Genomic DNA, 23,698 nt, shown 5'->3' with positions numbered 1-23,698 from the left:
ACCAACGGCACTGGGCACTGAGTCAGGCCCTCAAGTGCAAGGGGATCCCATCTGCTCAGACCTGAACATGAGGCACCTTAGTTGCTTACAAACTACCAACATGCAAACCTCCTCAAAATTATACCTAGCACGTACATCAATAACTCATTAATAACCCTACCAGAGCAGACAGACGAGCACAAACCAAAGAGAGAAAGGAAGAAGAGACAGTTTCATCACCCACAAGATCCTACACATCCCACACCATCTCAGAAAGCTCACATACCAAACCAGGTAAAATAGCAGCAGCAGCAGCAGTAATACAGCAAAGAAATGACAGAGTCATCTCCAGCAGTAAATCACACAGAGAGCGGCTGTTGGGGTGAAGGGGAACTTTCTAGGATATGAGTTTGTTTCTGTCAACCAACACAGAAATAAGCTCTGCTGGTGCTGAAGCAGAACCAGTGCCACCCGGTTGCTTTTGCTCAGCCTGCAAACGGAGAAAACAGCAAGGCAGAAGGAAAAGCTGGGAGAGTTTGCAGTAAGATTCATTACGAGATTATGCTGTTTTTCCTTTGAAAGCAGCATGGCCCTGAAACGCATTTAATGCCCATAGTTGTGACTCTTTCAAGGGAACACCAGCAGCCTCCTCACCGGCACGGTAAAGGACTTCATCCAAACAGAGCTGCCACTGACAAGGAAAGAATTTGCTGGGAAGAGACAATGGGCTCCAGCACTGCTCATGGAGGCTGAATTTTGTGATACAGCTCCTGCTAATCCCCAAGTGGAGCCATACCAATAAAATGCCATTTTTGCTGGTGCGAGTGTGCCCAGTGGGGCTTTTGCCAGCACAGCAACAACAAGCAGAGGTGGGGCAGGAGGTAACTTGCACCCCTGACTGATGAACCAAGACTGGCAAACTATTAAATATAAAAAAATCTTACCAACCAACCTTTTCAGCTTGGCCATTCTCAAAATTTTGAGCTTCAGTTTACTAATACAAAATAGAGGAAATACAGAGAACTTGGCCAGGAAACCTCTGTACATCCAACATAGCCTCACAAAGGATTTTTCCATGTTCCAAGGAACCTCAACAGGTCTCAAATAATTCAGCACGAGTGGTCTTTTCCAGCTATTTAAGACGACTGACAAATTGGGGGTAGGTTAGAAGAGCAGTTATAGCCACGCTGGTTGGCAAGCAGGCAGCTCAGGCCATTGATGCATAATTCAATTCTTCCTAACGCCATTTATCTAAAAAGCAAAGATGTAATCAAAAGCCAACCTTCATCCAAATCCAGTAATATATCCCTTCTTAGCATCAGCAAGGTTTGAAATAACATGCTTCTGAGATTTAAAGAATACATGAATTACATTTGCTTTGCATAAATCATCACATGAGGTCTACATTAGCGCTGTCCCAAAAGCATGAGGATTTTTCAAAGCCCAGCCTGAAAAAGGAGAGCAGTTGGATGGAAGATGGACTAGCATACCTGGGCATGGGCAAGGATCCACTCAGTAAAACTTCCCAACTGACAAAAACAGTGCACAACAGTCACAGGAGCAAGAAACAAATACTCCTCATGCCTCCCACTGTTTGTGACAAACGATCTGTCATCGCTCCTGGGAGCACGATGCCAGTTAGCATTTCTGGGAGGTGATTATGGAATAGTAATTAATACATAGAGAATGGATGAACAGGTCACAGGCACAATCTTGCATGCAGGTATGTATACACACACATGCACATCAACACAACTCAATGGTAATGATCAGAGAGCTGGGGGACAATCATAAATATCTTCAAATGTACTAGCAAGCGTACAGTTTAACCTTGGAAAAGGAAAACAAAACCCCCCAGAAAACCACAGAGAACAATTTTAGAACATCGATTTCCACCTGCTTAAATGTGCAGGGCTTGGAGTAAGCAGAATGCTAGCAGCCCATCTGCTCCAGAGCATCCCCATGCCCCAACACCATGGTGTCAGCCTGCAGGCCCAGCACCGCACTGCCAGGCAGGGCTGAACTCACCCAGCCACACACGGGGTGCTCTAGCACTACACGGCTTCCTCTTCCATCACAAGGAAAGCACATTCCTCCCAAAGCCTTTTCCCTACGGCTGAACATCCTGCACATCCAGCCCTGCAGGACCACAGGAAAGCAAACAGATGTATTTAGCACCAAGAAGGGATCCATGCCAAGCTGCTAAAGGGAAGAACTAGTCTTTGTGGTAGACAGAGGAGAGGTCATGATGCTTTAATTTGTAATAAAAAAAAAATAGTTCTTTTAGCCTGAAAATTTCTGAGCTGGGCATATCAGAGTGAATTTTGGGAAGATGGGTTATTCAGCAAAGATCAGGAGATGCAGCCAGAGGTCAGGCTAATAGGATTCACCAGACAGAACACTCTGCACGTGCATTATGTGTTTTCCATGCATGGCAGAACAGCAGTATGGAGTTGTAATCTACATAATTAACTCTACAAGGCTTTTGAAATCTTTAGTAGCTTACAAAGTCACATTTGAGTGGCTGTGGAACCTAATTCTGGGTGTTTTCAAAGGAAACTCTCCACAAATGCTGCACAGAATCACCTGCATTCAGAGAATACCAACTTCTAAACCTGTAAATATTAATAACACTATTTAATTTCGTTATGTTTCTGGTGCAAAGGCAGATTTCCTCTCACTACAACAACAAAAAAGGAACACGCGCTTCTGTAACGTTACACTGTTGCTGGGATTCCCACCAAATACCCTTAATATTTATTCAGAAATATTGCATCTACTCCCGTAAGAGGCCCTCAAACGAAAGCAGTGGATGACAGCTTGCCTGCACCAAGCACCACGCCATTACAATTCCTTACTGATGGCTGCATGTGAGCTTTGCACACAAAGAGAAGGCAAAGATGCAGGAAGAAATGCAACTACTAGGTGAGCAAATATTAAGAGTTGTTGTTTCCTCCACTACTTTTTTTCTACAGAATGGGTGAAACACCTCACATTTTCCACATGCAGAAAAATGTCTTCAATCAAGAAACTGTGACAACCATAATTCCCAAGAACATGAATGGAATACGCAGAAAATTCACTGGCATACAGAGATGTCAAAGGATGGCAAAGGGTTGACTTCAAAGAAAGTATATTCCCAAGAGGTGACTCTGAAGGTAAATCCAAGGCTCTCTCCTGTGAGATCTGCACAGGATAGATGCTGGTGTTCAACTGGTCCAACCCCAGGGCCCCAACCAGGCATGCTTTGACACAACCATCGAGTTCCAGCTATTCTCACCTAAAGGCTTCTTGGCTAAATAACCCTCAAAGGATCTGCGTAGGCACACGCACTGTCTGGCCAAAGCTCACTTCCCAAGGACAGCAAAAGTCACCAAAAACCAAAATCAACACTGGTTGGTCTTGTCTTCTGCAAACATTTCCTAAACTAGCATAAAACCAAATTAGCTCATGAAGAAAACAACCTATGCTGAGGCCTATACGACACACGCACACACACACCAAAGACACACACACACTGTTTTGGCATTAAAACTCTGCATAGATCAAAGATTCGCCTCAGATGCCCAGCCAGAAGCCATGCAGAAGTCCTGTCTCCGGCCATAGGAGCCAGCACCCGATGCACCTGGTGCTTGCACCCGGGCACCAAGCACAAGGCTTTAGGGGGTAGAAAAGGTGAAAAGTCGATGACGCGCACACACACACATATATATTAGAAAGTATTCAAACTAAGACTCCATAGGTTCTTACTTTAAGTCCATTTCCAAAATGCATTTTAAGTGCAAGTTGTGCTTTTTTCATGTGCTTGTGCTGCCACTACCACCATTCACCAACTGCCTTCCAGTGCTGCATTTGCTTCCACACAAAACCAGGTAGGGAAGAAGTGCCTCATGTGCCATTTTACCAGCAGGCAAAACTTTCCCATTACTTTTAAGACCAGCATGACAAAAGCCAGGCTCAGAGACGCTTCATTACTACGTGAGTGACCTCCATCCACAAGCACAGTCCTGCTGGCGCCCACGAGACAACGTGCACAGAGGAGGCCTCCCACCACAGCCTCCAGAGCTGAAGGCCAACACTTAGCGTGAGCGCTCCCGCCTGCCAGCCCCAGCACTGCTGCGGAGACCACGCGGGGGTCACAGCCACAAAGGCCCATTCACTCCAACGCGATGGATTGCCAGGGCTGAACTTCAGTATCTAAAAGATGCAATGGAGAGCGCAAAGCACAACAGAGTCTCACATATGTTAACAGCATTGCAGGGGAAAAAACCCACCCTGGGTTTTTAAACAATTTATTGCATAATGTCATGATATGTGACTAAATACACTTCAGGCTACAGTGAGAACAAAAATCTCTAAAACCTTAAGTACTGGCGATACTGCGTTAAGAAAAGAATGGCAGCACTTCGTTAGAATTAATACAAATCAACACATCTGGGCTTTTGTTTTGTCTTCTGTGAAACGAACAAGTCTGAACTGCAAAATAGCTAAACTCTAAGTGATGGAAAATGCTGGGATGTCACATTTGCCTTCTTCCATCCGAAAGTCACCAAGACACTTCATTGATGCGCTGTTACTCAGATGCAAATTATTGCAAAGTCAACAAGTTAAGTGTCCCTGTATTTCTTGATTTGTGTAAGTCAAGAGATGTTAGGCTAAGTCCTGTCCCCTTTTCTAGCAAACCTGGGGGGAGGGGGGCAGACTCCTCCAGATCACTTCTGGGGCTCAATTGTTATTCCACAGGTGAAAAGACAACATATAGAAGAACTTCACATAAAACAGTTCCCTCATATATAATTTTTAAAACATTAAGATAGTGCAACTTTTTAAAACACATTTATCACAACACAAATTAATTCCTTGCATTCATCTAAGTTCTCAACTTTATACCTTGGCACACAAAACAGGAATTTTGATTCATATTTAAAAAAAAAAAAAAAGCACACCCTGGGAGAAAAAAAAAAGCAAACTGGCCAATTCTTCCCCCATTTAACTAGCAAAACCTTCGTCTTTCTACCATTCAGTGAGTACAAAATCGGCTGTACAAGCCTCATTTCTGTGCTAAGTTTACTTTCAGAATTAAATAATTGAAATAGTTTATTAAAAAAAAATAATATATTCCCCTTCCCCCCACCCCCCGAAACACTGCTCATAGACAATTTGAATGGAAGTTTGTATTTCTTTCGATCTGCTTTGCATGCAATTCCCCTGAAAGGAATCAGAAACAAACAACTGGTTTGCACGTTTGGTTTTACTAAGTTGTACCATGTGAAATGTAACAACATTGTGCACCAGAGCACAGGGCTCTTCCTCCGCCGCCCTGCTTCAATCTCTTGTCTTCAGTCCAAATGCACCTCGGAGAGTGACTTAGACCAGGTTCCCTGGTTTCCGGTCTTGGCCTTTGCTGGGGACAATTGTGCTCTCTGAATTGTTCTGCTGAAACTGAAGTCTGCTCCCCCTCTGCGAGGAAGGAGGAGCGTTGCTGTGCTGGTGATGGAAAAACGAGGAGCCTGGGTAGTGCCCCATGACCTCGCTGTACGTCGGGGGTGGTCCTTCCATCCTTCCATTACTGCTATAGTTGGTTGCACTTATGCCCGAATTGCTGCTCGGTGGGCAGGGGCCCCCATTGTACATGGAGATGTCTATCAAGTCGCTATCAAAAATGGTTCGGTTGGGCGGTGCCCTGACAGATTCCCGGTTGAGCTCCATCTGTTGCTCTGGGTCCCGGAGCTGCAGGGTGCACGGGCCTTGGTACGGTGGCGGCTCCTCCCCATCCGAGAGGGAAATGGTTGGAGGAAGGTCAATCTCATGCTGCATGTATGGGTAAGTAGGCTGGAAGCGACTGAAACGGTCCCGCTGCATAAAAGATGGGGCAGTAAACCTGTCCCTGGACCTTGGAGCATACATAATCTGCAATGGGAAGAGAGAGAGACGTGACTCCACACCTGAACAAAGCACTGAGGGCTCTCCATATTGATGAAGAATTAATAGAAAATGCTTCTATCATCTATCTCAGAGGTCCGATCCCACAGATACTGTGTGTGCCTGCTTCTACACACACGCATGGAAGAGAAGAGGTAGGAGTTCAAGAAGAATCTAACACACTGCAGAACAGCTTCAAGAAAGACGATCCTACACAGCTCCTAACATCAAAACATGCATAGCTAAGATAAACGAAATCTGCTTCTGTACATAGGAAACACTCCAAATTATTTTCCTCTCTAGTCTTGACTATTAATTAGTTCTACAAAAATGTCCCAGTATTGAACTTCAGCCGCAGCCTGAGCCTACCCCTCCTGCTCCGAGTTAACCTAACACCCAGCACTAACAAAGAATTCGTATGGTCACTTCAGTATATTTTGTGAAGGTCCAGCATGTCTCACACCTTTACTATGAGAGCAGAGCAGGTGTCCTCCTCCTCAGCTCTCAGCCTCCAAGAGGATGTCTGCACTGGGAGTCGAAAAAATGTTTCTGGCACATTAAGCACTGTAGAAGGTCAGAATTTACCAGAGGAAGAGTATGAGATTGCCTGTGAGGAGCTATTGCTTCTCACTTGATCCATTCCAAATCTCAACAGACACACCAACTTCTTAGACCTACATCTATCAAACTGCTCTTTTAATTTCTGGGTCCCCACAGGGTCCTTAGTCCCTGATCCACACAAATGCAGTGTCAGCTGCACAGGAGAGCTAGGCCACTCAGGACAGCACACCCACAAGTTACCACACAGGCCCATGATCTGTGCTGGCCAGAGGAAACACCGGTGATAGGGAATGTGCATACATTCAAGAAAAATACAGGGAGAAAAACAACAGGTCTCTTATATTCCACTGAAAAATTACTGAGCCTCTGCACGTCACTTACCTGCAAATGTCTACTAAGTTGCAGGGAGCTGCTGATGGAGACGAGGCATCAGACAGCTACAATGTCATTTTTTTAATGAAAACGTCTTAGACATTTAAAGAATGGAAGTTAAGACAGGCTCAGATGTCCACATGCATGTGATACTTGATCTACGCTCCCAAGGCCTTATTTACTAAGTAGATGCACGTCTTAAGAGAAGGCAAATGTATATTATGCCAAAGATGGTAAGAAATGTCACTGTACCTCTGAAGCACCCTGGCGTGAAACCGAGCTTTCCGAAGGCCACAAGCACCCTTCCTGCAATGCAGAAGGGAACAACACATGAGAAAAATCACGTGACAATCCTGCCTCAACACCACAGTCAGCTTCTAACCATTGATTACCCCACCTAAGGGAAGTCCCACCCCTCGCTTTCTATAAGTAGAACAAACAGCAGTTCTGCATCCAAGCAGGTCAAGCTCAGCGCACTGTGAATGTGCAGAGACACCAGCCACAACAGCCAGCCTCACAAACCACAGGGATGCAGCAAGCCAGTCCCAGTCGCATCATGGGACATGGCTGCCATGAGGTCTGATGAAGCTTGTTCTGCTGCCCAGTGTCCTGATTACACAAGGAGTCGAAACAGTGCACAACAAAACCTGATGACTCCTGCCATGTCCCATGGAGAAGGGACATTTGCTCTATACACAGGAATACCCTGGTCAACACCGTCAGGTGCTCGACTCCCACCATAAATCAGCAATGAAACTGGTTTCAGCCACCAGTTCCCTTCTTCAGGCACATCCCAGCCACCTTCCCAGGCCAAAGTGTTTTCTCTCTCAGCCCCCGGCAGCCTGTTTTAGTGCTGTACTCAGGGCAGAATAAAAGGGTGAAGAAAAAGTTGTCAATAAGGGAAAATAGCTTCAGGTGTACTGTTATTTTCTTTCTCAATTTTTTAATTAATTAAAACATACTGCAGTTGATTTATTTTACTGGAAAACTTCAAAGCTGAAAAGGACAAACTAGATAAGCTATGAAGGACAGAATTTCAACCTTACTGGAAAAAAATCAAAACAATACATGGTTGTGAGCATTTTCTTAGTGCTAAGTAAACTTGCATGATTTTATAGGCATCAGAAATTTCAGGAAGGAAAATGCACACTGCAAATCCTACTGTACAGCTTTTTCTCACCAGAGCATCTTTGAACATATTTCAGATGTAAAAATAGACCTAACTAGATGTTCAGCATGGCACTCAGAGACCAAAACCGTCTGTGATCTTGTCAGGAGAGTCCACCATAGAAGAAAGCTGTTCTGGGAGGAATCTCCCACAGGATTCAGCTGTTAAGAGAAATGCTTTGAATAACAAAGCTTGTCAGTCACTTCTCTTCTGTAGCTATAGAGAGTAGATAAAGAAGGCTGACAATTTAAGTTATTTACAATTTCCTTTTGCAAGTATCCCTGCTCACTAACACCTGTAATGAAGGAAGACTCATACGTAGACTCACGTACTACAGTGGCTATATAAGATTTTGCTAACTAAAGAAATGTTAACTGTGTAACTGCAGTAGTTGAAGTTACACCAGTATCCATCTTCCTTTATACCCCTCTATCACCCAGATGCCCACATTTTGAAATATCTGCGGGTGTATTTGCACAATTACAGGCAATCAAGTTATCAGCAGCTGGCCAAGCAGGCTCCAAGCCTATTGCAATTCAGTAAAATCTAGTAGTCAATGCTAAAATGCCCAGTTAACAACCCATGGGCTGCCATTCAACAGCAAGCTCCCAAGTGTGCGGCTTTATGATTCATGCCACTTTCTCTCCTCTAATGCCTTCAGGTTCAGAAGAGAGAAAAAAGCTAAAAGCGAAGACCCAGCCCAGAGAGAAATTCAATCCACCACCAACATTCATGTTACTTAAAAGTCACTTCAGAACATGTTGCCAGTGTGAAAGTGGAAGTGATGACCCCCATCCTGTTACCCACCTAATGCAGGAGACTGAGAAGAACCTAAGGAGACGGCACAGTGTGGAGCAAAGCTTTCCACACAGACACACAGTAGGACCTGCATACTGCGCCCTGGCACACAGAACCAAGGATGAGCCTTGGAATCAGCAGCGTCCAACAGAATGTACTTCTAATGCTGATGTCTGAATCCTGGTACAGGAGAAGGCACTGCAGCTACTGCAGGGACATGCAGAAAGCAATTAGGGTGCTGGGATCCCAAAACCAAGAACAGGAATTCAGTCTTGCTGTGATTCTTACTAAAAGCACGGGCAAGTTTTAGAATCACAGAATCACCAAGGTTGGAAAAGACCTTCAAGATCACCCAGTCCAGCCATCACCTATCACCAATAGTACTCACTAAACCGTGTCCCTCAACACAAAATCCAAACATTCCTTGAACACCTCCAGGGTCGTTGACTCCACCATCTCCCTGGGCAGCCCATTGCAGTGCCTGACCACTCTTTCAGAAAAGTAGTATTTCCTAAGAAATGAATAGCGAAAGAGGCAAGGAGAAAGGGAAGGAGTGACAGGGTCACCCACACTCAGCTGTAAAGGAATCCTTGAACCCTTCTAGAATAGGAACTTACTGCACAGTGACCTGCAATGCCAAACACAAACATGAAGAGGGGCATCCTGAGCTCCACAGGTCTTGGAGTGATGGCGAGGGGCTGAGAGGAGAAGAAAGGAAAAAATCTGGTGCTATAGGATGGAAATATCCCAAAGACCTTTCTTCAGGGTGCAGGAAGAATGAAATAATGTGGGACTGCCATGAACAATCTGGGCTGACTGGTTGCTTTACACAAAGAGAAGGTGTTATTTCTTGCTCTCTCCTTGTCTGTTTACTTGCAGATTTTCATTTGACAGCTAATATGATTCCACGTGGCCAAATCAGCAAAACACAAGTAAGAGCTGGCAGCATTTGTATTTGTATTCTCTTGTTCTGAGGACCCCACCTTAAGAAAACCCAAAACAAAGTCAGCACTACAAATAAAAGCAGATCATTTCTTTTTTGCTGTGCGAGCTCCAGCCCGTCCCTCAGGCTGGGCATATGAGAGGAGAGGAGGCTGGCAGTCCTCACGTCAGACCACCATGGATAGGCACAAGGAGCTCTCAGGTGTGTCAGTGAGGGCTAAGCCTGAGTACCTTTCACCTGTGCTTCTTCTGTGGGCCATACATCACCTTCCTACAAGACCTTCATGTAGATACTTGATAGCCTCAGCCACTTCAACTTGCTCCTTCTTAGGACTGAAGGTCTGCAGGCATGAGCTTCAATATTTACAAGTGAGAGGGAGGGAACGCTCACACACTCATCCCCTGTGCCACAGTCATTTCTAACACTGTTAGGTTCTGAAATAAGGATACACATCTTCATGGTAAATCCTAGTGCTTACAGGTAACACCAGAGTAAGCCAAATTTTAAGGCTGCAAGTTTGGCTTTGGCCGACCTTACCCGCCTCTGGGCTTCACAAAAATTTACAGATATACATTTTAAGATTAGGCTTTGAAATATCAGCACTGCCAACAGGATGACTTCTTGATTGTCTAGTGGTGATGATTACTCAAGGTTTAGAACTTAGGACGCTGAATAAACCTAACTAACTAGCTTTAGTTGTATTTTATGAACATTTATAGCTTCAGACTTCTTGAGGCTGCCTTTAAGCACTGTGCTTCCTGCAGTTCTCACTGCCACCCAACTACCATGGGTCAGTATCAGCATACTGATGGCCAGGAGGAAAGAAATGTACTAGAGGAAAGAAATGTACTGGAAGAGGAATTTTTAACTCAAGATAAATTGCAGATAAAAATGTATGCTCTTCAAACTGTAATAAGCTAAACCAAGCCATACCATCACAAATTTGCTTATTTACTGAATCCATGAAGGTGATTTTTGGCTTTTTTCCCACTTTTTTTCACTTTTCAACTTCTGACACTTAGAACTCTGCCTGAAATGGTACTTCCTGAGAAACAGAAGTCAGCATTGCACTTGCTGAAGTGCATTTCAAAGAATCAGAGAACCATAAAGGTAGGAATAGACCACTATGACCATCTGGTCCAACCACTGACTCAGCACCACCATGCCCACTACCACATCCCCCAGTGCCACATCCACACGGTTCCTGAACGCCTCCAGGACCAGTGACTCCACCACCTCCCCGGGCATCCCATTCCAGGTACTGAGAACGTCTCACTTTCCCCTTTGATTTTATATAATAAAACATAAACATGTATACTTAACATTCACATATATGTACGTATACACCTCTGTTTAGCAGGTGAAGCATTAAGCAGGCAGTGCAGTTTCTGACTGCGGCCCTAGGTGGCAGTGCCATATTACACCACACTAAAGCAGCGCTCTGGGAACACACACACACAAGTCCCCACCAACTGCCTCTTGGCCAATGCAGTCCATCAAAGCTCCTAAGATGCAACACTTTCTGTCCCAGATACGAGCAAGGCAAAACTGCTGCTCTGTCCCTAACAGAATGACAAGCATTGCAGCCAGACTGCTCTTTGCTTTAAGATCTGCATTTCCCAGAGGCAGGAAAGGTTGCAGTGTCTGGCAGAAGGGCACACGGCACCAACCAGGGGTTTGAGAATTACAGAGAGTCTGACTCTCACTCTTACTCTGCCTCCTGACATCTGCAGTGCTTATTTCTATTACTTGATGCTTTAAGGCCTTAAGGCCTTTATTTCCCCAGCTTCACAACACTTTTCCACTTCACTTCTGGAAGCGAAGGAAACATTATCATACTTCCTTTAGGTTAGCTGTTAGGGGGAAATTCTTCACTCACAGGGCAGTGAGGCGCTGGCACAGCTGCCCAGAGAAGTTGTGGTACCCCATCCCTGGAGGTGCTCAAGGCTAGGTTGGATGGGGCCCCAGGCAGCTGAGCTGCTGGGAGGCAGCCCTGCACAAAGCACAGGGTGGGGCTGGGTGGGTTCTGAGGTCCCTTCCAACCCGAGCCATCCTACAGTTCCAGGATTTAAAGACGAAGCAAGTTGCCCAAGGACACACTGAGTCAGTAGCACTCAAGAGTCAGCGCTCCTCGCTTCAGGTCCCACCTGTAGGTCTCCTCAATGCTGCTTTTCTTATTAAAGGTGTTCTGACTTCATTGTGGCGGACTTCAAAGAGCAGCAGCTAGAACACGCTGTCTCTCCCAGCAGGCAGGAGAACACAATGTGCATCCAACTCCTGCCAGCTGATGTCTGGCACAAAGGAAGAGGTTTGGCCAAGCAGGGTGGCCTCTCCCATCTATGCTTTCCTCTGGTCATACACTTAGGTTCTCATCGGCATGGGGATTTTCACAGTTCTCACTCTCCTGAATTTCCACTTTTATTAGGAAAGAGCAGTTCTGGGACAGCACACAGCACTTTTACGCCTGTGCTCGGGGGCCTGGGCACTCAGGACAGACCCCAGTGGCAGCAGACCAGCGCCAACATTCCACACTTCTTCCCCATTGATTTGGTAAGAGACAAAGACATAATGACAGAAGCCACCAAGATGGGAGGGAGAAATCCATTTAGTGCCGTCAGAAGCTCATTAAGCACCTCCCCGCAAGTCACTTCATGAATCAGTTGTCCCTCAACGTCCCCCTGGAAATCACGGGTGATGACACTCCGAATTAATCACCACCAAGCACGATTCATCTCAGTACTGCCCCGGCGTCTGACACCACCTCAGCTCTCCCACAGCACAGCAACTGCCTGCGCCCCTGGGACGTGCCTCTCTGGGGCTGCCGCGTGGCTCCATTCCAAAGCCGACAGTGGCTTTTCTCCAGCGACGCGGCCCTGACCCCACCTGCTGCCACTGGGCTGGCCAGAAGGGGGAAATGTTTAATATTTCATTTGCTGCGATACAGACACCACTTACGCCAACACAGCTGGTGCTCAGCAGTGCTCATGGTTCTCTCCCCTGAACTTGTATTTCTGCTCATATTAAGACTGCGGTTAAACTCCATCTCAGCTGTTGCAGCAAACTGGGTCTGTGTGTTTTTAAGGTTTGTGTATTTTAATATCCACACCGGGAGACAGCACGGCTTGCACCTCGGCAGGAAAACCTAGTACTTCTGAAAGCTCAGAAGTCTGCCCATGTCCTGCTGTGGTCTGCTTAAGGCCTCCACACAGCAATCAGGGAAATAAAAGAAACACAGACCAGGGAAAAGATGAGAATGTGGTAAGGGTCTAGAAAGGGGGAACAAAAGGAAAGAATATAAAACTGAAGTTGAACCAGTGGCCATACAGAAAAGTGTATCTGCAGAACAAGAATGTAAGCACTACTTCTTGGGAGGCAACTATTGTATTTTATGAGATCAGTCCCCTTACAACCCTTTGAGTGTTACTAGCACCTGGGATCCCAGTGATATTTCATCTTCTTTTTAATATTCTCATCTCTGGAAATGAGAATTTCAACTTCCAGGCCCTTTCTATTTTTCTTTTAACATGAAGAAAGCCAGACGAAGCAGAAACCCACAAATACGTAAGCACGCGTTGCATTTCATTATTTTGAAGCCCATGGGTTTTACAGGTGTAAGGCCGGTGATGAAGGTGACAGAGATCTCACCCTTTCATGGCTGCTGTAGATCTGAAAGGCAGCAGAACAAGAGGGGCTGTGGGCAAACCGGGCAATCAGTGCAATTCAGTGACAGTTCAGCTGCTGGAAGGCACCATCACCAGAGATAGAGGACCAAAGGAAAGGTGCATGGCTCAATGTAGCACAGGCATGGAGAAAATAAAGCCCAATTGAATAAGAAAGGCAGGATCCAGCTACATCTCTGCAGCCTCAGCCAGGTAGGAGTGCTTTTCTCCACATGGCTCATTGCAGAACTAGCCAGCTCGTTTACTGTGCTCTTTTAAAAAATACTGCTGAACTTCCTCTGTTTTCATTCATCATTTCTCTACCGACAAAAGGCCTGAGTCAGAATGACATTCCCTGGACGCATTAGTGCTTAATAAACATTTAAATCCATTTTCAGAGTCTGAACACCACAAAAAGCCTGTTCCCTTGGGAAAAAGCCCGCTTCCCAACAGCACTTGCACGCAGACCAGTGTCTGCCTGGTTAAAACACCGATGCATATTACTGACCCCGCATCTGACAGCACATGCTACCACAGAACCATGAAATGGCTTGGGTCAGAAGGGACCTCAAAGCCCACCCAGTCCCAACCCCTGCCATAAGCAGGGCTGCCCCCCAGCAGCTCAGCTGCCCAGAGCCCCATCCAACCTTGCCCTGAGCACCTCCAGGGTTGGGGCACCACAGCTTCTCTGGGCAGCGATGCCAGTGCCTCACCAATCTCTGCGTAAAGAACTTCCCCCTAACAGCTAACCCGAATCTCGGCTCTTTTAGTTTAAAAACATTCCCTCTTCTACTGTCACTATCAGACCATGTAAAAAGTTGCCCTCCCTCCTGTTTATAAGCTCCCTTTAAGTTCTGGTAGGCTGCAATGAGGTCGTCTTCTCTGCCATGTATTGGGCAACCTGCTCTGGACAGCAAGACCGGATGGGTGCCTTCCAGTCTCACAAGACCAGACAAATACTTCTGTTTCCTGACTGTCAGACACTGCGTGCTACTTCTGTGGTCTGTGCTGCAAAGAGCACACAGCTGGTTTCTGCCAGAATTTCCTTCTAACGCCTAAGACAAGGGAGAGCTCAAACATATTTGACACCTGACCTCAGAGGAACTCTCCAGTCCTCTTCCCCACAGAAATGGCAGTTTTTTAAGAATGGCTTCAGCTTACCAGAAACCAAGATGAGTAACTGTGCTGACAAACCCACACCAGTCAGTTTTCAGAAGAATAAACAACCAGTTCTTGCCAACCCATTATCAAGTCCTACAAAGTGCGCACTTGACTGTGATCACCATTACTTACAAAGGTGCCATCAAAACGAAACTGAGTCAGAGTTTTAAAAAGGACTGAAGAGCAGTTTTGGATACTAAAGCAGCTGCTGAGTCCTCACTGTCAAATTACATGTCCTTATTTGCAAGAAGATGATGCTTCCTCCCTGGTTTCCAAGAGAAAAGGCACCATTCACTCTAATAACAGTCAGTACTAACGAACCATGCACAGGAAATAATGGGTTACTTCATGCATTTGACAGCTCACTGCCATTTTAAAAGATTTGTGAAGATGAAAATGTGTTTCCTTTATCTGAAATCATGTCATTTTAGGTACTCATTGCAATTATAGCTAACGTTCTCTGGACAGAAGTGTGATTCTTGAGTTAGTGTGTCCATTTCAAAGAAATTCTTGAATTAATCCAGTCAATTTTTCCAGTTCAGAAGTCAACAAGGTTAAGGTTTCACAAGCTCTAGTTTCATCTGTAACCAAATTTGAGCTCAATACTCCTGGGGAACGGAGAGATAGGCAGCAAGGCTGCCTCCTCTCAAGGAGGTGGCTTCTCTCCTCCCCTGCAAGGTGGAAGAGTCACCTCAGTGGAAGAGCGCTAAAAAAAACACAATTTGTTTTCAGCCAGACTGGCCCCCTGAAGTTCTCACTATGTCCTTCTGATAAGGAGAACAAAGAACAAAAGGAAAGACTCAACTGGTGTGGAAAGAACAGTAGTTTAAGCTTCACTGGACTGAATACTAGTTTAGACTATCAGGGACTGTGCCTTTCAGTTGTCATCGTACAGTTGCTTTGCCAGAGAAATGGAATGAAGAGGTGGACAGAGCAGAGCTGCCAGGAACTCAGTGCATCACCAAGCGAACCTCACAAACTGCTCTTTGGCCATCACGGCCAGCAGACAAACCAAGGGCACTGCTCAGAGGATGACAGAAAGCACATCAGAAAAAGGATCTCCCTAGTACACTTGGGATGCTGGCAGTGAAGGCTCAAAGGGACACCTCTAGGTCAGGGATGCTCTGTGGTTAACCCCAGCGAGGAAGTGGTGCAAGCCATCCATCAAACTTCCATCTCACAAGGCAAGTTAGGTACCCACATATTGCTGAGTTGACCATGGACGGCCTTGGTGAGTCCAGATGGAAATTCAGTGTTAAGCCTTTCACTCTCCAGCAAGACATCTTAACCACTCCAGGTCCCTGGGAACGATACTGTGCCTAAGATTTCACATTTTTCTGGGCAACTACTGGAAAAGCTCTGGATCCAGTGAAGTGTCCCTGCAGCTCCGTAGAACAGTAACAGTGGTAAAACTCCAGGCATTAGTAAATATACAAGAAGTCACAACATGTCTCAGTTCTTCACATCCAAGGAAGTAAATGGCTTTGTTTCTCCTTCATTCCCTCCCAAATCACAGCAGAGAACAGTATGTCACACCTGAACCTCCAAGCATATAATGACAATATACTCATAGAACATAGCAGGGCCTAAAAATACTCAAAGGCAGCCAATTTTAAATTTGCATTCTATTTTTTCCACTGATAAATGCAGCTAACTATAGGAAACACTGAAACTAAGGGTAGAGATTTTTAAAACAGTCGCATGTATCAGAGCTTCTCTGCAGATGAGCACAGCATGAGAAGGAATTAGGTAGCAGAGTGGGTACTCACTGTCTGCAAAGTATCCTCCTGTCTTCTGCTTTGGCTCTGACGGTTGATAAAGGAGCGCGTCGAGAGTTTGTAATGGTTCAACAAGCAGATGATCACTACCACCATAACAGTTATAACCACAATGATAATGATGATTTGAACAAACTCCAGTTCAGCTAAAAGAAAAAAGAAAAATACGTCAGTCACACACACAGTGTAATTCATCACAGAAATAACCTGAAAACGCTCCATATTTCATCAGAATCAATGCTGTCCATTTTGCAAAGTTTTGCAAAGAAAACTGTGCCCTAGAAAAGTGTGATTTTTTTTCCATTCTATTGCATTGCTAATCAATTTGTGTGAGTGGCTGCAAGTCTAAGGTAAGAAATTTCTCAGTGATCCTTCACTGCTGCCTTTACTGGTAACAAAGTCTTTAGCACAAACAATTCTTCTGCAAAAACAAAACAAAATGAAGCAAATCCCCTATTTTAATCACCACCAGCAGCTTCAAAGCAAAGCTCACAGACCGAGGCCACAGGACACAGCACCCAGCGTTCCAACAATCCACATCGTGCTGCTGGACCCAAAACCAAGATCAGGAAAATGGAGGGGGGAAAAGTTTCCTTAATTTTTATCAGCTAAGTGGTATGAAAGTTGCCCACTGAAAGCCACCTTTTTCTCTGACTGGATCTATACAAGGTACCTTTTCCAATTAGTTATTGCTCTTGAACTAGAAAAGAACTAACTTTTCTAGGGCATTCCCATTCTGGTGTAAGTCTAAAAGAGCTCTGGCACTCAATACCACCACAGTTACAAAGAAACGAGGCTCTTAGTGAACACTACCACCAGAGCCCACCACCATACTCAAAGCTCTGCCCATACCACTAAGTGTATTTAGAAATGAGTCACTTGCAGTCACTTTTGCACCCTCCCAGCTATGCCAGAGCAGCATGGAGGAGCAACCTAAGGGAAGAAATTGCCCTTTGGAAGCTACAGTTGCTGGTATTTCTATGGAAACTGTGTTGCTTGCTTCTCATGACAACCCTAGTTAATGGGAGGAGGTCTCAAGCAAAAAGCAAAGAAGCAACAGGAGTTGCTTGGTTCTCAGCACCTTGCAAAAATCACACCACTTTCGGGAACAAAAACATGAATTTGGAGGAACCAATATAAAATTCTTGCTTTAAAAAGCCAGCGAGGGAAGAATGACACCAAAAAAAGGAGGAAAAAAAAATAAAAAGCCAAAGCAAACATCGGAGAAAACAAGTCTGTTCTCTCTTATCACTTCCATTTGTAGTCATCCTCAACCTTCTGTGCAATACCAGTAGCTGAAGCTTAAATGAGCACATTGCCACTACAACACCGAGCTAAAATCACATCTTTTGCACACACAGCATCGCATGTGGTGGAGCTGGAGGAAACCCGAGGCTGTCTCACTACTGTGGCCAACCAACCCCCAGACCCAAAGAGCCAGGAGCGCACTGCTGCCCAGGGGGACCAATGCTGAGAAGCACCCAACAGAGGCTTGCCACAGCTGTAGTTCAGAGTCTGTGGCTACCGTGCATCAAAAGGGTTTCTTTGACCCAAATTCTTTTGGCTTTTCCCCCACTTTGGTCCATGCAATGCTTTAGTTTGGAAACAGAGAGAGCGCTGCTAAAGGGCACCACACAAAACCGGCAATGTTGATTTAGGCTTTCCTAGAATGCAGAGATCACTGGAATGGCACGTCACTTCTCTGTCCGCCAAGGGCACTCTTCTACACTGGACGAGGCCCCGGCATTTCGGCGGCAGAGGACGGCACCTCTCCTTCGGGAACCAGCGGTTGGGGCTGTGCGCACTTCCCTCCGGGGAGGGCGGGGGAATCGCCGGGACGTGCAAGGCTGAAACACTATACGCGGCCATGCGATAGGATCGCGGCACACACGCATGAGCACATGGGATTTTCCAAGCTCAGCCTTCTGCCGCTGACATTAGAACACCACAAAGCATCCTGCTGCTGTTCCAGAGGAAGGAAAGAGGCGTTTTAACCTCCTCTTCCTCCTGCCCCTCGGGCTCACCAGCGGGTTATTAATAGGAAAAGGGAAAGAGCAAAAGGCACGGGCTGAGGCCGTCTGCGCTCGCTGGCACCGCTCGCGGCAGGGGAACGGCTCCCGGCGTTTGGGCACACGCACTTGGCACACGTGCGGGGGGCGAGGGACCCCGGTGACGTGTGGCAGCCCCCGCGCTGCCGTCCCGGCACGGCTTTGTCCTAATATGGACTTTTTCCATAAATAAAGTGGGGGAGAGGGCAGGGGGATAGGGAAACGGGACATCTTCACCTCCCGGTATCCGCCCCATGCACGGACAGACACACTGCTTCACATGCAGCAAACAGCACTTGTACCACGTTTTTGTTGGTTTTTGTTTTTTTTTGTTGTTGTTTCTTTTTTTTTTTCCAGAATAATACTTTTCCTCACGAAAAAGTCAAGCGTACATGTAATGAAAACACCTTCACAGAGAAATACGAAAAAAAAAAATCATTTATTGCCCTATCCCTGCCCGTGCAAGTGGGAATGCCCGGCTCGATGCCCGAAACCACCCTCTGAAAGCCGGCTGTGCCCTGCGAGCCCTCCACCGCGTCCCGCACTGCCTGCCCCGCACTGCCCGTCCGAGGGAGCTCCCGGAGCAACGCCCGCGCGGCCACGAACGACAAGCGAAGCGGGAGTACCTCGTTCCAACAACAGGTCTCTTAACCGTGCATCCTTCACCGCGGTACTGTTAAGCTGCTCCCTGGACATACTGTGTCCGCTGGGAAAGGAGGGCCTCCGCGCCCCGCATCGCCCGCCCGCCTCCGAGCTGCGCCCGGCTGCTCTGCTGTCTGTCTGTCTGTCTGCCTGCCTGTCTGTCTCTGCAGACACCGGGCGGAACGCGGCTGCCCTCAGCCCGACCGCGCTTAACGATCAAACCGTCTCAGCCGGTTAAACGCGCTTCCTAGGCTCTAGCTGAAACCAGATGCAAAAATCATAATTGGGGAAAAAAAAAAAAAAAAAAAAAAAAAAAAAAAGAAAGAAAGAAAACAAAAAACAAAAAAAAAAAACCAGCGCGGGGAAACGATCCACAGCGCTCCCGGCCCCGCTGCTCCCGCCCGGCCTCGCACTCCCCGCCCTCCCGCGGGCCGCGCACGGGGGATCGCGCCGCAGAAGGACGGACGGACGGACCTTACCGCGCAGCGCCGCGCCGCTCTTTAAGCCGCGGCCGCCCGGCGCCCGGCGGAGCCTCCGCGCCCTCCTCCTCCCGCCCGGCCGCTCCGCCGCCCCGCTCCGCCGCTCCGCGCCCGCCTCCGCGCCCGCCTCCTCCTCCTCCTCCGCCCCCGCCCCGCGCCGCTCGCCTGGGGGAGCCCGCGGCCCTGAGGGCCCTAGGGGGCCGCCCGTCCCCGGGGGGGGGTCGCCCGGCGCTGAGCCGCCATTACCCTCCGCGCGGACGACGAGGGCGGCTCACCGCCGGCGCCCGCCTTTCCGGCCGCGGAATGAGAGGGGCCGCGGAACCTCGGCCGCTGGATGATGCGACGCTATGGGGACAGACGCGGGGTTTACGATACTAGGGAGACGCATCCTGGTGTGATATTGCAAAACGAGAACCGCCAAAAGAAATAATCCATAAAACCTCAAACCATCTACACGCAAAAGTCAAAAAAGGAAAAAAAAAAATTAAAAAAAAAAAAGAAAAGAAAAAAAAAGGAGGGGGAGGGGAATGAAAAATACCACAGATTTTGGTCTTATTTCACGTGTTGTTGGCATGACTCTCAGCCCCTCTGCCTGCCTCGGCCCCAGCACAGAGCTGCCTCTGCTGGCGGCAGCTGGGGCGCAGCTTCACCCCTAAGCCATTACTTCTGTAGGCAGGAGGGTGCTCAGCCCTCGCTTGATGTCTGGGCTGGGTAGCAGACTGCTGTGCAGCCCCATGCCCTACCACAGCATGGCTGCCATGCTGTCAGCCCCAGGAACCGCTCTGGTCTGCATGGCAATAGTGCTGCTCCCCACACGCCCCATGGCTGCAGATATATGGACCGGACTCAGGAAGCCAAACCAACTTGGTCTCAAGGGGTGAAAGCTGAAAGAGGACAAACCATCCCATGTCAGTTGCCCGTCAGCTCAGCACAGCCATGCAGACAGACCTTCCCGCATCCCTGCTGCATAGGGCTGGACAGCTCGGCTTTTGGTGCTGAACAAGTGCCAGGTATCCCACCAAGCTGCTGTCAGCACCAACGGGGACTTTGCTTCCTTCTCAGGTTCCCTGCCTGGTGGCGGAGGTCCCACCCCACCCCATCACCCATTGTGCTGGGGAAACAGCTGGAACTCCCCAGGCGTACTGAGTCGCAGTGCTTCTCTGCAAACCACCACCAGTCTAGCACCTTAATGGGAAAGCCGAGGGCTGGTTAAACTGGGTAAGACAGAGGTGCAATATTTTAAGGCTAGCTGTAATGATCTGTCACCTGTCTCCTAGTGACTGTGGAAACAAACTAATTCTGCAACCCATAGGACCTGCCTTTTTATTTTACTCATACTAAAGATGGTAATCTCTGAAATGGAAGAAAATACAATCTCTGCTGAGCAAAACTGGGAAGACGCTGTTTTCTCAATATGACTATCACTTTTACCCCTTTTTTTTCCCCTCTGCTTCTCAACAGACATGAATGACTATAACGTCCAAAGCTGCTGAAGAATAAGACCAAAAGCATTGCTTTGAAACTGGAAAATAAGGTGGTGTTTGCCCCTGCCCACAGCTGTCCCCTGTGGGCAACCTGCGGGGGAAGCCTGGTGGCGTGGGGCTGGGGCTCAGGGGAGCGTTAAGGGCTTTTCCCACTTGCAGTGCACGCAGGTAACCGATGTGCCAGCACATACATACCTAGATACATTATGTGGTTTTGTTTAATGTGATTAGGTGCAAGGATCCAACCAGATGGGAACAGTGTGGAGATTAGTGACACAAGCCAAAACCAGCAAGTTTTGTGGAGGGATTTAATGCAGACGAGGACAGCATTTAAGTCCTTCAAATTAACTTGCTGTTAAAGCTGTTTTTTATTATGCATTAATAGGAAGGATTGTGAAATTGATTTCTTTTTTTCTTCTATTTTTTTTTAAATCATCCTCTGCAATCCTCAGTCAAAGAGCTGCCTCCAAATCTTTTTTCCCACAAAAACACAGCAGTCCTTGATGTGCACAGTTAGCCACACAACCCACACAGTTCATGTAGCCACACCATGCAGTGGCTTGTTTTTGTGTGCTGGATGGAGGGTTCAGTCTGGGACACAGAATTATAGCATGCTGTTTGAAAAGTAATCACATTTCAGCTCTGACTATCCTTGCTCTGTTTATCCTGGTAGTGACAAAATCTGCTCATGAATTATCCCCACTGCAGGTTTATGTGTCCTCGCACACAGTCTCAGCTCAGGTAATTTACAGCTGTCTCCTCCAGTGAGGTTAAATGCTGCCATGCTGATCTTACCCCAGCCCTAGTTAGCCTGGAGACTGCACTGCTGGTGATTGGCTCCCATACCACTGCTGGAAAGAAGGGATGGAATTTCCTAGAACAAGGAACAGGAAGCTCTGGGCACAGGGGAAGATGATCGGCACAGGCTGCTCAGACCATGGAAACATCCCAAAAGGGTCAAAGGTGAGTTGCTGAAAACCAAATTTCCATATAAGTACCCATTACATTGAACACCAGTGTACAGCGATTCCCTCTTCTTTTAATCACTGACATTAAACTGTCAGTAAAACACAGAATCATACCAGTTCAAACCCCTGCCATAAGCAGGGCTGCCCCCCAGCAGCTCAGCTGCCCAGGGCCCCATCCAACCTGGCCTTGAGCACCTCCAGGGATGGGCACCACAGCTTCTCTGGGCAGCTGTGCCAGCTCCTCACCGCCCACTAAGTGAAAAATTTCCCCCTAACATTTAACCTAAATTTCCCCTCTCTTAGTCTAAATCCATTCTTCCTTGTCCTATCACTATCAGACTGCATAAAAAAATTGATCCTCTTCCTGTTTATAAGGTCCCTTCAAGTACTGAAAGGTCGCAATGAGATCTCCCTGCAGCCTTCCCCAGGCTGAACAAGCCCAGCTCTCTCAGCCTGCCCTCACAGGAGAGGTGCTCCAGCATCTTGGTGCCCTCCTCTGGATCTGCTCCAACAGCTCCACATCCATCTTGTGCTGGAGGCCCTGCTGAGAACACCGCAATCCCTTACATCCTTCATTTTGATAGTATTTCATAAGTTTTACTTATTTTGAGCTCCAATCTAACCATAGGTTGTAATAATGAGCCATGTAGGTAAGAGAAAACTTACTGGGAAGTTTTCAGGCAAGTAATTCCATGATTATTCCAAGTTATTCCACTCGCAGCTGCAATGGAGTACCTTACTGAACTCCGCAGTCTCAGCGGATGTTTCCACACAATTTCCAGCAATTACAGGAAAGAGTCATCCTCCATTACTTCATGTTTTTTAGCTCATTCAAACAGGAGCTAGAAGAGATGCACTAAGGATCACATTAAAAAAGCTGAGAGATCACACCATGCGTTATCCTACCATAGGAACAGATGAAAGTTAAAGTAGAGACAGAATTAGCATGGGTGCTAGAATGCATGCATATGCAAGAATCCACCTCCAGCACAAAACAGAAAGTCCTGTTGTAGAAATATAGGTTGCTAAATAAGCTATTAGCGGTATTTTACACACAAAAAGGAGTGTTCATTCTTCCACCAAAGCACGCTTTTCAGGGTTAGAATGTCTCCTGCCAGGTGGATTATTCAGTCCATAAATCCCAATTGCCATCGAACTCCCAGGCAGCCAGGAAAAGAAAACAATGGGGAACAGACTAACATAGTATTTCAGTGCTTCCTAAGGTGTAAGGATAGACTTAAAAACCTGGACAGTGCAGAAACCTTTGTAAGAGCACAAGAAAACCCAGAGTTTGGATCTCAAAAAAACCACCACTGCCACCACCGCAACAAAATAACAAAAACCTAAGGGCAAAATACAGAACTAACACAAGAAGGGAAAACTGAGCAAGGATTACAACGAGGTACAGAGAATACAAGCAGAATGTGATGAGCTGTATTTTATTTCTGACATTAATACAATCAGCTGGCTTAGAGATAGGAAACTCTGCCTCACTGACATTGCAGTCTAGTACCTGAAAGAATAAAGAGAGGAACATGTAAAACATGGAATCAAACCTGAGGGAGAAAAGCAATGTAATGCACCCTTTGAGGCCAGTGCTAGCAAAAAAAGAATGTTCATTTTTTAAAATGCAATGCCAATGAAAGCTAGCATTAGCATTTAAAAGTGAGTAAGGGAACAGAACCCTAGAATCACAGAATGGCTGGGATTCAGAGGGACCTTAAAGATCATTTAGT

The 23,698-nt window shown here is 46.8% G+C and overlaps 1 protein-coding gene across 3 annotated transcripts in view; it reads right to left on the bottom strand.

The window, feature by feature from the left end:
- Positions 1-5,346: 5,346 nt before the first annotated feature.
- LDLRAD4 (low density lipoprotein receptor class A domain containing 4) overlaps positions 5,347-23,698 on the bottom strand; it is a gene marked incomplete at both ends in the record, with an annotated part of 167,114 nt that continues 148,762 nt past the window's right edge. For 2 of the 3 annotated variants that reach the window (XM_079533305.1, XM_079533307.1), the window contains 3 exons: positions 5,347-5,889; positions 7,087-7,140; positions 16,333-16,487. In XM_079533305.1, coding sequence (XP_079389431.1) covers positions 5,347-5,889; positions 7,087-7,140; positions 16,333-16,487 — 752 coding nt within the window. The remainder of the gene's footprint in view (positions 5,890-7,086; positions 7,141-16,332; positions 16,488-23,698) is intronic. The other variant, XM_079533306.1, reaches the window with a different exon arrangement.

This window comes from Tetrao urogallus, assembly GCF_951394365.1.
Source record: "Tetrao urogallus genome assembly, chromosome: 3".
Lineage (NCBI taxonomy): Eukaryota > Metazoa > Chordata > Aves > Galliformes > Phasianidae > Tetrao > Tetrao urogallus.
The sequence above is the reverse complement of the archived record's forward strand: the minus strand, read 5'-3'. Positions and strand labels throughout refer to the sequence as shown.